This window comes from Leucoraja erinacea, chromosome 19, assembly GCF_028641065.1.
Source record: "Leucoraja erinacea ecotype New England chromosome 19, Leri_hhj_1, whole genome shotgun sequence".
In the NCBI taxonomy this organism is placed as follows: Eukaryota; Metazoa; Chordata; class Chondrichthyes; order Rajiformes; family Rajidae; genus Leucoraja; species Leucoraja erinaceus.
In genome coordinates, this window is record NC_073395.1 from 32,557,193 (window position 1) to 32,574,162 (window position 16,970).

The 16,970-nt window shown below is 45.4% G+C and overlaps 1 protein-coding gene across 1 annotated transcript in view; it reads right to left on the reverse strand.

The window, feature by feature from the left end:
* The window catches only part of acss3 (acyl-CoA synthetase short chain family member 3), a 58,794-nt gene extending 42,200 nt beyond the window's left edge, over positions 1 to 16,594 (reverse strand). Inside the window, 2 exon segments of the mRNA XM_055650769.1 lie at positions 12,352 to 12,496; positions 15,786 to 16,594. Coding sequence (XP_055506744.1) covers positions 12,352 to 12,496; positions 15,786 to 16,189 — 549 coding nt within the window. The 5' untranslated portion in view covers positions 16,190 to 16,594.
* Positions 16,595 to 16,970: the final 376 nt, after the last annotated feature.

Here is a 16,970-nt window from a genome sequence, read left to right on the forward strand (position 1 = left end):
ATTCCTGCTCCCTCGCTTGGTGGCCATTCATCTACTTCCTGCCTAAACCTAGGTGTGACCATATCACTGCAACTCATATCAATGACACTCACGCGCGCACACACACACAAACATAATTCTGAGGTCCGTCCGTAAGGAGCTGCAGCTGGCTGCAGATGTAGTTCTCAGGCCACTGGCAATCTCCCCGACTTCCAACACCCTGCAGGAGGTGCATTCCACTGTCCCACCTGCCACATCTATGGTACCTATGGTGTAGGTGCCGTAGAGGATCTGACCACACTTATTGCAGGATTGTGTACATTGAAAAAACAGAATGTTCCATACAGTTTTACCCCCCAAAACTCGTGGCATTATCTCCTGCTCAACCTTCATACTGAACCCTCTTGAGCCAAAGCCTCAGTACTAGACTTATCCTCAAACACAGCACTGCATCTCAACATGTGTAGGAAAGAACTGCAGATGCTGGTTTAAATCGAAGATAGACACAAAATGCTGGAGTAACTCAGCGGGACAGGCAGCTTCTCTGGAGAGAAGGAATGGGTGACGTTTTGGGTCGAGACCTTATTCAGTCTCTGTTACTCCAGCATATTGTGTCTAACTTCATCTCAACACATCCTCTCTCCCAAAACTGCCGCTCTCAATAAGCTGCTCCACTAAACTTTCCCTTCCTTATATTGGCTGCTTTGCATCTTCCCGAGCCAAACAAATATCCTTTCTAAATGACCCTCATTCCCTTGAAAAAAATCAGAAACAGCTCTTTCTCTCGACTCTCCTGCCAAGTTTTCATAAATGGGTTCTCTCCTCTCCAAATGGCTGCTCGCCAACTCCCACCTCAAATTTCTTGATTATTTCCAAGAAGCTCAAAACCATTTCAGACAAAGTAGCCTGCTTTATTGGCACCCCATCAATTATGCTATCCAGTCCTTCCCATCACCATAACACACAATGTGCAGCATCTACAGTAGTTATTTACACAGGATAATCAACAGTGCCTCCCAAGCCAGTGTCTGCTTTTAGCAAGCCTGCATGTAAGAACACCATCACATGCAGCTTCCACTCAATGATGCTCACCGATATTTCTGAGTTGAAATCCTGGAACTCCCTGCCCAACAGCGGAGTCAATGTGTAAGAAGGGACTGCAGATGCTGGTTTAAACCAAAGATAGACACAAAAATCTGGAGTAACTCAGCGGGACAGGCAGCATCTCTGGAGAGAAGGAATGGGCCCATTCCTCCAGCTTTGTGTCCAGCAGAGTGAATGCACTTTCAACCGGCCTGCAGTGAATTAAGAGGATGTCGGACACTCCCACCTTCTCAAGGCCAAGTACCTCTGAGAACCTTGGCACTAATTCCCAGATCCCACAAAAATGACACAGAAAGAAAATCATGAGATGTAAATCAGATAAGATTATACGCAAAAGATTTTCTAATGTGGATTTAGCGGCAGTTTGGCTATTGAAGGATGATTAAAATACCAATAAAAGTTTTAATTATTAATTAAACCACCAGCATTTAAAATGATTGTAAGTTATCTTGTGCAACCATGCTATTAGTTAAAGATTAACAAATGTGAAGTGCAAAGCTGATGCTCATGTGAGAAACACACTGGCCTGCACGGGAAAACGAGCTTTGTTCCCACAAACCCACTTTGTGCAAGGCATCGTCTGGTTATTATAAACTGTTAAACTGACAGATGAGGACAGAAGTAGGCCAGCAGGAAGTTTGGAAATACAATAAACTGTAAGGAAGATAATGATGGACTTCCAATCAATTTAAACAAACTGGTGAAATGAGCCAACACGTGGAAGGGGACAGATGCCCATCCCAAATACGTGAGGGTTTGTTGGTTAATTGGCTTTTGTAAATTGCCGCTAGTGTGTAGGATAATAAAGTGGGATAACATTGAACTGATGTACGGGTACACAATGGTCTGTATGGACTCGGTGGGTCTGTTTCCATGCTGTATCTCAACTAAACTAAACTCAGTACAATAGGTAGAGCAAAGGAGAAGATACAGAGTGCAGAATATAGTTCTCAGCTATTCTAAACAAGTCCAATGTCCGCAATGAGGTAGTGAATCAAACATCACACTAACACAGAAGCCTGTAACTACCAATTGAGTGAGTTATTAAAATTAATTATTAGCATCAATTGCCATCACTTTGTAACTTTGTTGGTGCCCTATACGTGGCGACTCTTTGCATACATTGTGTATGTGGTGTGCAAAGCAAAAATTGTCACTGTGACATGGATAGGACAAGTTTGGAGGGATATGGACCAAACGCAGGCAGGTGCAACTAGTGTAGATGGGACATGTTGGCTGGTGTGGGCAAGTTGGGGCAAATGTTCCGTTTCCACACTGTATCACTCTGTGACTCCATGTCACATGTGATGATAAAGTCTCAATCAATCATAGTGCAGAGATGGACAAAATCATACATTTTGGTGAGAAGAATTATTAAAAGGCTCAACAACATGAAAGACATAATTCCTATGGGAACAAAGAACCTTGATATTTATGTGGACAAACCTCTGAAGGTAGCAGTCAAAACAATTAAACAAGCATCTGGGATCCTGAGATGATAATAAAAAAAAAAACAGGCAATAGGAACATTAAAATGTTACTGAATCACAATTGACCACAAGGTGAGTATTGCATCTAATGCAGAGCACTTCCCTGCAATATGGGAAAGCCCTGAACAGGAGGCAGAAAGGATGAGGCAGAATGGTCCCCGTTAATTGAATAACTATAAGTTCTCACTTAACAACAAAGCTGCTATGAAAGCTAATTAGAAATGCCAGAATAATTAAGAGTCAAGGAAAAGTAAATAAATTAAAACTGTTTTCATAGGCAGAAATGGTTGAAGGTGGGCAACAGATCAACAAGGGATGCCATCTCACTGACTCTGCAATCTACTCTGGACCACCTGGATAACAAGGACACATACATCACACATACAGCTTCGGAGACCCAGGTTTGATCCCGATTGGCTTGGTGTATGTGTAAAATTGTCGCTAGTGTGTGCAGGATAATGTTAATGTGCGGGGATCGCTGGTCATGGTGGACTCGGTGGGCTAAAGGGCCTGTGGGTTTTTTTCCGGTGGACGGCGCGACTCACGTCCCTGCGGCCTCTGCAGTCCGTCTGTCTTTTTATTCTTTTTTGTCTCGTTTCAATGTAGTTTTTTTTTTTGACGGGGTATGTGTGTGTGTGTGTGGGGGGGGGGGGGGTGGGTGGGGGGGGGGGGGGGGGGGGTGGTGAAACTTTTTAAATCTTTCCCCCTGAACGGAGAACCCGACCGTTTCCCTGTTGGGTCTCCGTTGTCGTTGGGGCCTAGCACCGTGGAGCGGCCTCCAGCAGGAATGACCTGGGGCTCCAGTCGCGGAGCCTGCGGACCTACTCACCATCGTAGAGCTGGCCGAGTTCGGAGCGGGTGGAGCGGTGGTGGCGCTCGGCTGCGACCCGACCCCGGGGATTCGGAGGCTTACCGCAGGTCTGGTGGACAGTAATACCGGGAGCCCACGGGTCCCTGCTGGGAGACCGCTTTTCGGGGCTTCCGCAACGGCGACTTCTCCCGCCCGAGTCGCGGGGTCGAGGAGTACCTGGAGCGGGGCCTTACATCATCGCCCGGCGCGGCTTGGAATGGCTGCGGGACTTTGCTAGCGCCCGCCGGGGGCTCCAACAATAAGACCCGGAGCGTGGCCTTGCATCACCCAGCGTGGCGTTAATGGCCGCAGAACAATTACCATCGCCCGGTGTGGGCTTTGATTCTGTCATCGGGAGGGGAATGGGGAGCGCAGGGGAGAGATAAGTTTTTGCCTTCCATCACAGCGAGGAGGAGATGTGCTGTGATGGATGTCTGTGTAAATTGTGTTGTGTCTTGGGTCTTTTTTCTTGTGTGTATGACTGCAGAAACACCATTTCATTTGAGCCTCGAGGTTCAAATGACAAATAAAATTGTATTGTGTATTGTATTGTTTCCGCTGTATTTCTAAACTAAAACAAAACTATCATTCCATCCAATCCTATCAGCAAACTCCATACTTTGCTTTGCAACAGGATCATTGGCAGACCTCAATCAGTGCAGTTCAGGAACAACATATCCACCTTGCTGACCTCAAGGCTGTGTACTTGGCCTCCTGCTCCTACACCTATGACTATGTGGCCACTATGAGAGCAGGAGGCTCCCATGCCATCTTTAAATTCACCGATAACACCATTGCGGTTGGCCACATCGCCAGTGGTGAAGAGTCAGCATGAGGGAGAGAGTTAGAACTTGTGGTTGACTAGTGCTGCAACAACAACCTCTCACTCAATGTCAACAAGACCAAGGAACTATTCGTTAGCTTCAGAAAAAGGAAACCAGGAGACCACGTGCCAGTTTTCATAGGTACGTTGACAGTAGAGAGAGTTAGCAGCTTCAAATTCCCAGGAGTTGACCTGTCTTGGAGTTGCCCTCGTATGACTGGTCTTGGGCCAGCAAGTAGATATAATCACAAAGGAGACATGTCTGTTTAGAAGGTTAAAGAGATTCGACATGTCATTGAATGCTCAAACTTCCGCAGATCAACTATAGAAAGTGCCTGTGGGTATTCCAAGGCAAGGAATATTGTAGAAAAAACAGATGAAGCATAGATCAGTGCTTGGGACCGTGGTGTTGTGGCCATTGAGGAAGTGCGATTGCAAGAGGGACATGACCAGCAGCTTAATGTTTTGGGGTTTTGATGTTTTTCAGATTTGTCAGATGCGATTGCGAATGAGGCAAAAGAGGTGGAGAAGTGTTGCGACTAATCAGGGAGACTGTCGCGGCTGCACTGGAGAGAACACACTGGAGGGTTCGTCTACTGAGGCGATATGAGTAGGGCTTAGAAATATCTATGGTGCAAGCACTCTAGTGGGATTGTACAGTAAGCCTCCCAATACCAAGCGGACTATAGAGGAACAGATATGTGGACAGATCACTGAAAGATGCCAAAACAACAGACTGGTCTCAGTGGGTGGCTATTTCTCCAATATTGGCTGAGACTTGCTCAGTGCCGAAGGCTTAGACAGGCTAGAATGTCTGAGGTGTATCCAAGATGTGTTTTTGAAATGGTACGTGGATAGTCCAACCTGAAAAGTCAACATACTGATTAGTACGTTTGCAGATTACACCAACATTGCTGGAGTTGCGGGCTGTGGGGAAGGCAGTCAAAGTATACAGTGGGATATAGATCTGCTGCAGAATTGGCTGGAAAAATGGCAGATGAAGTTTAATCTGAGCAAGTGAGAGATGTTGCAGTTTGGGAGGTCAAATATATAGGGAAAATATATTATATGGCATGACCCTTAACAACATTAATAGACAGAAGGATCTTGGGATCCAAGTGCATAACCCCCTGAAAGTGGCAACACATAGAAACATAGAACATAGGTGCAGGAGTAGGCCATTCGTTCTTTCGAGCCCGCACCACCATTCAATGTGATCATGGCTGGCCATTCATAATCAGTATCCCATTCCTGCCTTCTCCCCATATCCCTTGATTCCACTAGCACTAAGAGCTCTATCTAACTCTCTTTTGAATGCATCCAGTGAATCAGCCTCCACTGCCTTGTGAGGCAGAGAATTCCACACATTCAGAAATCTCTGGGTGAAAAAGAGATAGACTGGTGGTGGTGGTGAACGCAGATATGATAATGGCATTTAGGAGAATTTTGGAAAGGCATATGGTTATGCATGGAATGGATGGATATGGATTATACAAGTAGATTGACTGGTGGAGAAGCCATATGGTATGCTTGCTTCTAAAGGTCTTGTATTGAGTATAAACAGTCAGCAAGTCATGATGCAGCTTTATAGGACTTTAATTAGGTTGCATTTGGAGTATGTCATGTAGTTCTTTTCACTCCATTACAGAAAAGATGTGGAGACTTGGAGAGGGTGCAGAAGACATTTATCAGAATGATGCCTGGATTAGGGGTTTTAGCTACAGGGGGAGGTTGCACAGACTTGGATTGTTTTATCTATAATGTTGGAGGTTGCGGGGAGGTCTGATATCTATATACCATTAAAAGTCTCATCTTGTTTGTCTGTCTGTGATATCAAGGAACTGCACCAAAATGGTACAAAATAGCGCTATTTATGCACCCCCACACCCCCCTCCCCCCCCAACGTGGGAAGGATTGATTGCATTGGGGGAACAGGTTGCGTTGGGGAATGGATGAGTGGTGGAATATTGCGTTGGGGAAACGGGGGCCCAACGGGTCAGGGGGGTAGGGAGGGGAGAGGAGTTATGGAGGGTGGGATGGAGTGACTGAGGGTAGGGGAAAGAAGAGGGAGGGGGAGGTGAAGGAGGGGAGGAAATGAGGGGATAGAAGAGGGAGGGTGAAGAGGAGGGGCAGGGAATGTTGGGGGATGAGGGGAAATGAGCTGTACCTGCACAGTTGGGGGCTATGGGGGAGTGGTGGGATATTGCGTTGGGCGAATGCGTTACGTTGGGGGGGGGGGGGGGGGGGGGGCGGGGATGGGTGATGATTTAGCTCCGGGAGAGCGCCTGTCTAAGTGGTGAGTGCCGAGGCCGCGTTCAGAGACTAGCCCTCCCATGTGACACCGCTCCCTCCCCCTCCCCCCGGATGGAAAATTCAAACGGTAGATTTAATCGCTTTATGGTAAGAGGGCCAAAGTTTAAAGGAGATTTGCATGGCAAGTTGTTTTTTATAAAGATGGTGGAGCATGCATGGAATGTGCTGCGGGTGGTGGTGGTGGTTGAAGCAGATATGATAATGCCATTTAGGATAATTTTAGAAAGGCATATGTTATGCCTGGAATGGATGGATATGGATCATGCGCAGGCAGATAAGTGTTGGTCTTGACATGTTTGGAACAGACATTGTGGGCCACTGTACTGTACCAGACCGTGCTGGATTTGGAGCGCCGCGCAGCCAGGGGTAGAGTTGCCGGGGTTGGAGCTACAACCGGCGCCGCCCGCAGCCGGACACCCGCAGCCCCAGCTCCGCGATGTTGGGAGTCGGCGGCCACAGCGCTCCGGAGCTTACTGCACGGCGACCCGGTAAGGCATTGCCCGCTCCACGCCTCTCCGACCAGGTAGGGGACAAAGAATTAAAGTTTCACCCCCCCTTCATATAAAAGCCCTCCAAACTAACTGACTAACATTTAAGCAATGATTTACAGATGTTTAAGTGTCTCCCCAGTCTCCGGGGAGGAGGCAGCCACTACAGTAGTACAGACCTGGGTTGACCGTGGGTCGTTTCGGGTCAAGTTTGGCGCCAAACGCGAGCTTTGGTGGAAAACATGTCCGGTTTTCGGAACTTTTCGTTTTCCGGAATTTCGGATAAAAGGTTGTGCACCTGTACCTGCACCTCACATATATGTAAACTCATCTTGACTTGACTTGACAGATTACATTCACAATCATTAGGTTATTCATTCTAATGAGAATTTTCAAAATAGATTGTTTTAAAAGAACAATTTTTTAAATTGTTGGCATTCGGATAGATTTTAAACAAGAATTACTAAAATAAATTTGAATGCAGGTAAAACAAGTTCCTTGGATTACCACTCCCATGGAAATAGTCTGACTGCAGGGTTTTGACATCAGCAAGGCTGATGAACTGGGAATTGGTCCCCTGCTGGAGCAGTATGTCATATATCAAGCTGGATTAAACTAGTGGGAGAAGTTTTTGATTGTTTCAGGGCAATTTTAAGGCTTTTATTGGGGTTTGTCAAATGTGGACGTCGACAGCCCTTAAAACGGACCAGGTGTGGACAAGTAGGCAATTTAGTAGCAGGGCAGGGGTCAAAATGGAGCTTGCTCTTGCTGCTGTAAATGTCAGCGTACATCACTTGTCAAGTGACATTGAAGCAGGAGGGGAAAGTAACTACAGCTGGCACAGATAAGTGAGATGTAAAACAACAGATCCTCTGCTGATCTCAGTGCCCTGAACCGCACTATTTTAATCAATCTTCGCCCACAATACACTCCTCCACCAGGGGACCCATACACGTTTAGTTCAGTTTAGTTTAGAGATACAGCGTGGAAAAAAGTCCTTCAACCCCCAGAGTCCGTGCTGGCCAGTGACCCCCGCACATTAACACTATCCTGCACACACTAGGGACATTTACACTTATACCAACCCAATTAACCTACAAACCTGTATGCCTCTGTGGGAGGAAACCGAAAACCTCGGGAGAAAGCCCACGTGGTCACAGGAAGAATGTACAAACTCCGTACAGACAGCACCCGTAGTCAGGATTGAACCCGGGTCACCGGCGCTGTAAGGCAGCAACTCTACCACTGCTCCACTGTACCGCTCCGTTCACAGGCATGGCTGAACATGGTACGTCGTACTATCCCCCTCAGAATAAAAGGACGTACCCATACATACGACACTATCTGAAGCATTGGAGACATTTATAGAAAGAAATGACTGAATACCTCCACCTGCAGGGACAAACAATTTCCATCAGACACGTGGCACAGAAGAATATCCAAAGTTGTTCATAAGAGATTCATCAAAATCAAAATAAATTTTGAAATACCAAACAAAGGAAATGCTCTCAGCCCCCTTTCCATCAACTACACTTGCTGGTATAAAATAACAAGGAGAATCACAAGTCCTATCACACAAATGTATTAAATTCACTCCAAATAGGGAAGGAACATTGAGGAGACACACGGGGAAGCAGAAAGAGCACAAAAAGATAACGAGGGAGTCATTCATCTAATATTCCCATTATTAAACCTTATTGTTGTCCTCTTCCCTCAGTAGATACGCAAGAAACAAAGGAGAAACTGAGAAAAACAGTGATACAGGGCAACATTCCCCTTTTTATAAGTGAGGGCTATTCTTGCAAGTCCAATATTTCTTCATTACTTGTGCTTGTATCATTATAGTCATCCTGAGGCACAGCATAGGATGAGGGAGATTGGATGTTGATGGAGAAAATTAACCAGGTAGGACCTGGTACTGGGTCAAAGAATGTTAGAGAGGCTCAATGGGAAGAGGCATGATGATGGGAGAAGTAAAGAATAGTGTCAAGAAAGAAATAAGTTCCATAGGACAACTAAGGTTGAAACAATAGGTCTACTTGCTAATCAAGATGAGAGCCCATGGTATTAGAGAGAAGATACTAGCATGGATAGAAGGTTGACTGAATGGTAGGCAAAGAGTGGGAATAAAAGGGGGGGGGGTGGAGCTTATTCTGGTTGGCTGCCAGTGACTAGTGGGGTTCCTCAGTGGTCTGTGTTGAGTCCGCTGCTCTTTATGTTGTCTATCAATGATTTGAACGATGGAATTGATGGCTTTGTGGCTAGGTTTGATGAGGAAATTGACAGGTTCGATTAGTAAGAGTGTCAAAGGTTATGGGAAGAAGGCAGGAGAATGGGGTTGCTAGGGAAAGATAGATCAGCCATGATTGAATGGCGGAGTAGACTCGACAGGCCGAATGGCCTAATTCTGTATGAGCTTATGAACTACCAGGACATGCCTGCTTGTGGACTTTGGAGAGAAGATAGGAGAGGGTTGGGTATGGTTGGGACATGCACGAGGCTGTGAAAGGAAGATCTCAGGAGGAAATAGGGTCAGTGACAGCCTGGGAGATAATGCCCTGAAGTTCAGTGGTGGGGTCAGTGGAGCGGGGGAGGTGCGTGAACTAGCATACAGCCCCGGAGGTCGAGGTCATTTGGCCAAACAACAACAGCAAAGTCCACGTCAGCAAGTTTGATCGCAAACTAGTTTGAAAGAGTGCTGCAAATTCAGAGCGGGTCAGTTAGTGATACGAGTGGAATGGAATAATTAATACCAGCAGGTTCTGAAGAATAGATCTTGAGAGCACACAAGATTAGAGAGAGGAGTCCAAGTGCAGTGGGTATTCCAAAGATGGGATAAGGGGTTTACAGCCTGAGGTGACGATTTCTGCCCTAAGAAATAAAAAGAGAGGCAAAGACGGCAGAAAAAGAGCTTGGTGTAATTTTGGACATAGACCGAGATTGGGACATTGAGAGGTGAAGCTGAGGCCTCCGTCCAGGACAGATTATTTGGGATACGAGAGTAAATTTTCCTTAGGTGTAGAAAGGATCCGCGGATGTTGGTTTACACCGAAGATAGACACAAACTGCTGGCGTAACTAAACCGGTCAGGTAGCATCTCCTTACACCTATTATCAATGTTAATGGGTCGTAGGCAGGACTACTAACACTGCTGGGGTAAAGTTAGCCAAGTGCCCTCCAACAGCACGACTCAGAACTCTTGTTAGATAATTTATTAATATAATGTGAAATACAGTACTACAATGAATCGGCCTAATATAATACAAGAAAACACAATATGATAAGGACTACCAGATGCTAAAATCGTGCAAAGAACAGAAAGCATTGGAGCATCTCAGTGGGTCAGCCAATATCTCAGATGATTGACAGGTGACATTTCAAGAATAGGGCCCCCAGACAGATTGTACTGGGGCAGGGCGGGGGCGGGGGGGGGGGGGGGGGGGGGGGGGGGGGGGGCTGAAAAGGAAGTGGGGTCAGGCCAGGTGACAGATGGATGCAGGTGGGAAATGTTGATTTGCAGATGGGTGTAGTAATGCTACAGGTTAATAGAACACAAACGGGTGACAAAAGGGGACAAAATAAGCCAAAAGGAGCTAAGGACAGAGGGTATCAAATAAGGAAAGAAGAGTGAAATAGAAGTGAAATGTAAAGCCCAAGGGAGAGATATGGTGGAAGGGGGTATGGGGAGAGGGGGGGGGGGTGGATAGTAAGAGAAACGGGTGCACACCAGGGTAGGGTGCTCCACAGAAAAGTGGTGAACAAATGAGGAGTGTTATCTAGAATTAGACAATCAATTGTCCATACCGTTGGGCTGTAAGCTATCCAAGTAGGGAGAAGGATGGGGCTGGCATTACATCCCCTGCGGTTATATGGGAACGTACCTGGAGAGAGGGCGGTTTTGGTGGTAAGGAGTGAGTAGAGCAAAAAGTTGCAGTGAGAGCAGTCTCTGCAGAAAGCGGATAGGGGTGAAGATGGGAAGATGTGATATAATCACGTTGCAAAGGGTAGAAATGTCAGAGAATGATGTATTGGATGCGGAGGCTGGTGGGGTGAAAGGCAAGGACCAGGGGAGCTCTATCCTTGTTTTGTCTGGGGGGAGGGGGGAGTGAGAGCAGAACTGTCGGGCACACAGATGAGGGACCCATCCACAAAAACATGGAGGAAACCACGTTTACTAAACAAATGGGGACATCTTGGGTATCCTACAGTGAAAAGCCTTATCTTGGGAGTAGGTGTAGCAGAGACGGAGAAATTGAGAGTCAGAGATGGTGTCCTTGCAAGAGGCAGGGTGGAGGGAGATGTGGTCAAAATAACTGTACGAGTTGGTGGGTTTACAGTAGATTCCTGTTGTTCATCAGCCCCCCGTGATGGAGGCAGAGAGATGGAGAAAGAGAAGAGAGTTGCCAGACATACTCCAGTGAAATTGAGAGCAGGGTGGTAAAGTTAATGAAAAGAACAAGTTCTACACGGATGCAGGAGGCAGCCCTGATGCCATTGTTGGCATAGTGGGGAAAGAGCTAGGGAACGGTGCCTGTGTACGTTTGGAACAAGAACTGTTGGAACAAAGATCATTGCAGGGAAGATGCATTAATTAAAAATAGGAGCCCTGAATGGATCACAGCCATTATGAAAATCAAAATGGCAGTTTTGCAAAGGAATGATGGACAGATTTGATCAACTTGTGCAGATGGAGGCTAACGCCAGGATGAGTTGGGTCTGGAATCAGAGTTGTAACTGTTAATATGGGGGTTAGAATTAAAAGTTACAATTTGTGCAATATTGTGAAGATTATAAAACGTGCAACACACTATATTGTATTTCAGTATATTTTGGAACATTTCTGATCACAATCATATATCAAATATCTTTTAATAGCTTCTTGTAATGTCATACATTATCTTATTTGTAGTATTTTACATTATTTGAGCAGTAATATAACAGGCGTTGCACATGTAATGACTGTTTGGTTTGGTGGAAAATGTGCCTGACAGAATTGTCAAAAAACTGCCGAAATATTTTAGATACAGAATAAAATTAATTCTCACGGAAATCATGAGTAAAAAGTAAATAAATAAGTTTTAAATTGCTTGCATGGGTAATGTGACATGTTGCAGAAATATCACAGGAGGACTGTTTTCCTACCCCCACCATCGCACACAAACACAAAGGTATTTGTTTTTAACAAAGTTTTGAAAATAATTCCAAGTTGTACTGCAGGGCAGGTCCAAGCCTGCTTTACCCCAGGCCATGTATGTGTAGCTTCAAAGTACAATGACGTTTAATTCAGTGAGAAGTCAGCATTACCTGTTCCAAAGCTTCTCTGTAAGTAATGGATTGCACGGTATTAGTAACTGGGCTGTCATAAATGATGGCATTTTGGTCACCTCGTCCATTTTCAACGTGACGATCTAGCGCATTATAGCAGACGTTAAGTTCACCATCAACAAACCTGAAATATACAGCAGAAAGGCAAGCTTTAGGAGGCATTATTTAAAGCATGGTCAATAGGGTCATTCAGGGTCTCTGTCTCACTGCTTAGAAGATACAAATGTAGGAAGTCTCTACTAGTCCTGCTCACTCTCAATATTCCCCTCTGTACAAAGCTCTCTCCTGCATTGCAATCTGTATGAAAACAGCTTGAGGAACAATAATAACATCCTTCAAGTCCTACTTTTCTGCAATCCCAACGAAAACACGACTGATTAGACTTAAATATTGGCGTGAGAATGCTTTGAATTCTCTGGATGCACTGGCATACGGAATCAATGTAGATCATGAGTGGGGGGAGGCACGTTTACAGGTGATTTAATGTAGTGTCGGAAACAAGCATCCATAAGCAATGGCTAATTCTGAACTACCTTCTGAGATGGCATGGCAAAAGTTACTGAATTTAGAAGGCAATTAAGGAGTAGACCATAGATAATATAAATAATGGCTTTATCAGCAACATCCACATCCTGGCAATTGCTTTATATAATAAAATTAGAAAAAAAACAAGACACCAGTAACTGGATAAATATGCAAGTTCGCCAATTCTAATTCTAAAACAGATCAACATGGTGTCATTGGGCTAAATGCAAAAACTTCCAAGCTGATAGTATTTTGAAAGTACCTACATCACGCAGATTGCAGGGATTCAAAAAGGCAGTACACGGGATTTTCGAGGGGAATAATGAATTGGAAATAAATATACATATTGCCTGCGATCCTAATGTTCATGAACAAAAAACTGTAAAATATTAAGCTAGACTACCCTAATAATAGCAGATTCTGAAATCTTGAGCAAAAAAAAACAAAAGGCCAGAGGAACACATTTCAGGTAGCATCATTGGATGGAAAACATTTTGTGTTGTAGGGTCCCAAAACAAAATGTTGTCTGTCCATTCCCTCCAGAGATACTGCCTGATCGGTTGAGTTCTTCCAGCCTATTGTTTCTTATCCTATCAATAATATTGAAGAAAACATAATAAATTATAATTTCGAAAGCAAGACGATTTAACATATTTTAAAGGAAATACATTAAAATAAGGAATAAAATCATGTTAGTGAATAGCTCAGATAGCCACCTCTGGTATAATGGATTAAATGGTGTAAATTTGCTGCAAGATTCTATCAACATAAACTTTTATTTGAAAGAATAAAAGGTGTCTTCAATTGATAACTTGTTTAAGAATCCTTTCTATGCCACCTGAACTACTCTGTAAGTTGACTCAGCCCATTCAAACTGTAACCGGACTCCACCTATCTGCTCCAAACTATTCCTGAAGTTGCCAGTGGTTCTGTGACAAATTATGATCATTAAGCAAGACGTTACAATGGTAAGAAGATGATCACTGTTACCATCTCTACTCAATTACACGGACATTAACCATAAACATAACAAATCTGGAAGCTACGAGGCCTGTGATCTTCCATAGGTTTTGCTGCTACAATCCTTGCACTGCTCCAAAAGTGATTTGATTTCAACAATGATTTTGTGGAACTAGGTTCCTACAACAACTGCTTCTCGCACTAAAATATAATAATGTCCCAAGCTTCATCACATGAGCATTATCAAACAAACCATAACAGCATGACAAAAAAGAAATATCACCCCAGAGGATCAAAAACTTGGTCAGAGATGTAATTTAAGAGATGCATCATAAAGACAGAAAGAGAGGTAGAGGCTGTGTATTTTAAGAGAGAGAAAGAGAGAGAAAGAGAGAAAGAAAGAGGGAGAAAAAGAGGGAGAGAAAGAGGGAGAGAAAGAGGGAGAGAAAGAGGGAGAGAAAGAGGGAGAGAAAGAGGGAGAGAGAGGGAGAGAAGAAAGAGGGAGAGAAGGGGAAGGCGGAGAGAGGGGGAGAGAGAAGGGAGAGGGAGGGAGGGGAGAGGGAGGGAGAGGGAGGCAGAGGGAGAGGGAGAGGCAGAGGGAGAGACAGAGGGGGAGGCAGAGGGGGAGGCAGACAGAGGGAGACACCCCAGTGGGTATATCCTAGTCCCCACCAGCAGAATAACAGCAGTCTCATTTCCATTCTCCTCATTTTCTTGTTTAGTTTTAATTTACTTTAGAGATGCAGCGCGGAAACAGACCCTTCGGCCCCACAGTCCCCGCCAACCATCGATTTCACCAGTTCTATGTTATCCTGCCTTCTCATCCGGTTCACAGAGACCAATTAACCTATAACCCTGCACGGTTTTAGGGTGTGGGGATCTGAAACACCCAGAGGAAACCTACATAATCACGGGGAGAACGTGTAAACCACACACCCACGGTTAGGATTGAACCCCGGGTCTCTGGCGCTGTGAGGCAACAGCAGCTTTATCAGCTGAGCCACTGGACATGTATTTATGATTTTTTTCTCACTGGTCCACCAGTAAAAGTTATCAACGGGGAGTTATTTAGAGTAAATCTGCTTAATTGTTATATGGTTATAACTGCTTTATTTAGAGTAACTGCTGAATTTAGAGCAATTGAATTATTACAATATCTTTTGAAAGCAAGAGGAAATAAGAGTACCTGAGAAAACTCGTGTACTCATATGGAGATCAAGGAACCTCTACACAGCCGAGTTCAGGGTTGATTCCATGTCCCTGGGGCTACGAGGCAACAGCTCCAACTCTTGGCAGTTTTAGTAATTGAAAACAACTCTTTGGCCCTGACATTTAAAGGCGTCAATTTTGTTTTTATTTAAATTTCCAATTGTGTATTCAATCTTGATTTCAATTTATGTAGAACATTTAAGAGTTATTCGAGTTTTACCTCCCTTTTTTTCCAGAAGAACATTTTTCGATCTGATTCACACTAGGTAATCTCTTGACGGTGGAAATCAACAGAATTGCCACTAGCAGTGAAAGTCTTAAATGTCCTACAGATGCACCATGCAGATGGCTAAAGCAACTTGCGAGTCCACTTTCTCCACGACCTCAGCCCATTATCACCACAAGGTGATATCCCCCAACTCTATGCCAGCAGCGGCTACAGAAACTGTGACATTTCTAGGATAGACACTAAATGCGGGAGTAACAGGTCAGGCAGAAACTCTGGGGAGAAGGAATGGGTCATATTTCGAGTCGAGACCATTCAGGCTTTAGAACTTTAGAAGGGTCTCGACCCGAAATGTCAATGATCCCTTCTCTCCTGTCCTGCTGTGTTACTCCAGCATTTAGTGTCTATCCTCGGTGTAAGTCAGCATCTGCAGTTCCTTCCCACACTAGACTTTTGCGGATATTTGTTAAGTATTCCTTAAAATAATACTTACCAACGCACAAAAGGCGGGTTTGAATAATCCAGAGTTTTTTGCCATGGTTTAAACCAGTCGATCTGTTGCGCGCATTCACTCCAAAACTCTTGTGGTTCCTCGACAGACTTGCGAAATGCGTCCTCGTAGGTTGCACCAGCGGCCGGGCAAGGGGGAGAGGAGTGGAGGCTTCGCCGGGTCCCGCTACGGTGCAGAAGGCAGCAGGCGGTGGTGGAGGAGGTGGCGGTGGGGTGTGGCGAGCTGACCCACACGGTCCTCAGTCCGGTGGTGCCGGAGCCCCGCGGCTGAGCCCTGGTGCCCCAGCCAAGCTTGCAACTCTCCTTCCCAAAGCGTACCACATCCCGGACCAGCTCGGCGTCGCCGCAAAGTCTGCTCAGGTACCATCCGTTCACCCTCAGTCCCATTTCCCCACCAGCACTTCACTCGCAGGGGATCCAAACCCGGACAAGTGCGAACGTCACACACACACACACAGTCAGAGAGATTGTATCGGTACTCACCGCCCAGCGGCAAAGGGGGGAAGCGAATGCTGCTCTACCTAAAAACATAGAAAAGACGTGGCAGAAATTGATGGCACACTTCCAGGGGGCTGTTGCAAGCGGGGAACCAGTTGGGAACTCAACTGTTGGCAAGTCTCTGATCAGTCCCCAATCCTTCTGCCCCCTTCCCAAGACAGGGCTGTCGGAATTGCAGTCTGTGGGGCGCGAACATGGCACTGGGGAAACAAACCCAGAAACTTTGAGATTGTCCGTTCAGGATTGTCGAATTATTTAAACGTGTCTCTGTTTGGGGAAACACGCCTGGCTGTGGAAGCGAGTCCGGGTCAGAATATAGTCTTGGGGCAGTAGGAATCATAAAAGAGGGGCAGTGAGAGAGGCGCTTGCACAATGACCCAAGGAATTACTCCAGCACTTCATGTTTTGCTCAAGATTCCAGAACATGCAGTTCTAGCCATCTCTCTGTTTGAAATGGACAGTGAAAGTGAAGCAGATGAGTTGGACATTGGAAACTGGTTCAAAGTGCTGGAGAAACTCAATCGACCAGGCAATATCTATAGAAGGAATGGGCAGACGACGATACAGGTCCTTACCAGACGACCCTTACCAGACTGATAACTGGAAAAGAGATGTAAGGGAGGGAGCAAGATGAAGCCCTGCAAGTGATAAGTGGTGGAAGAAATTGCGT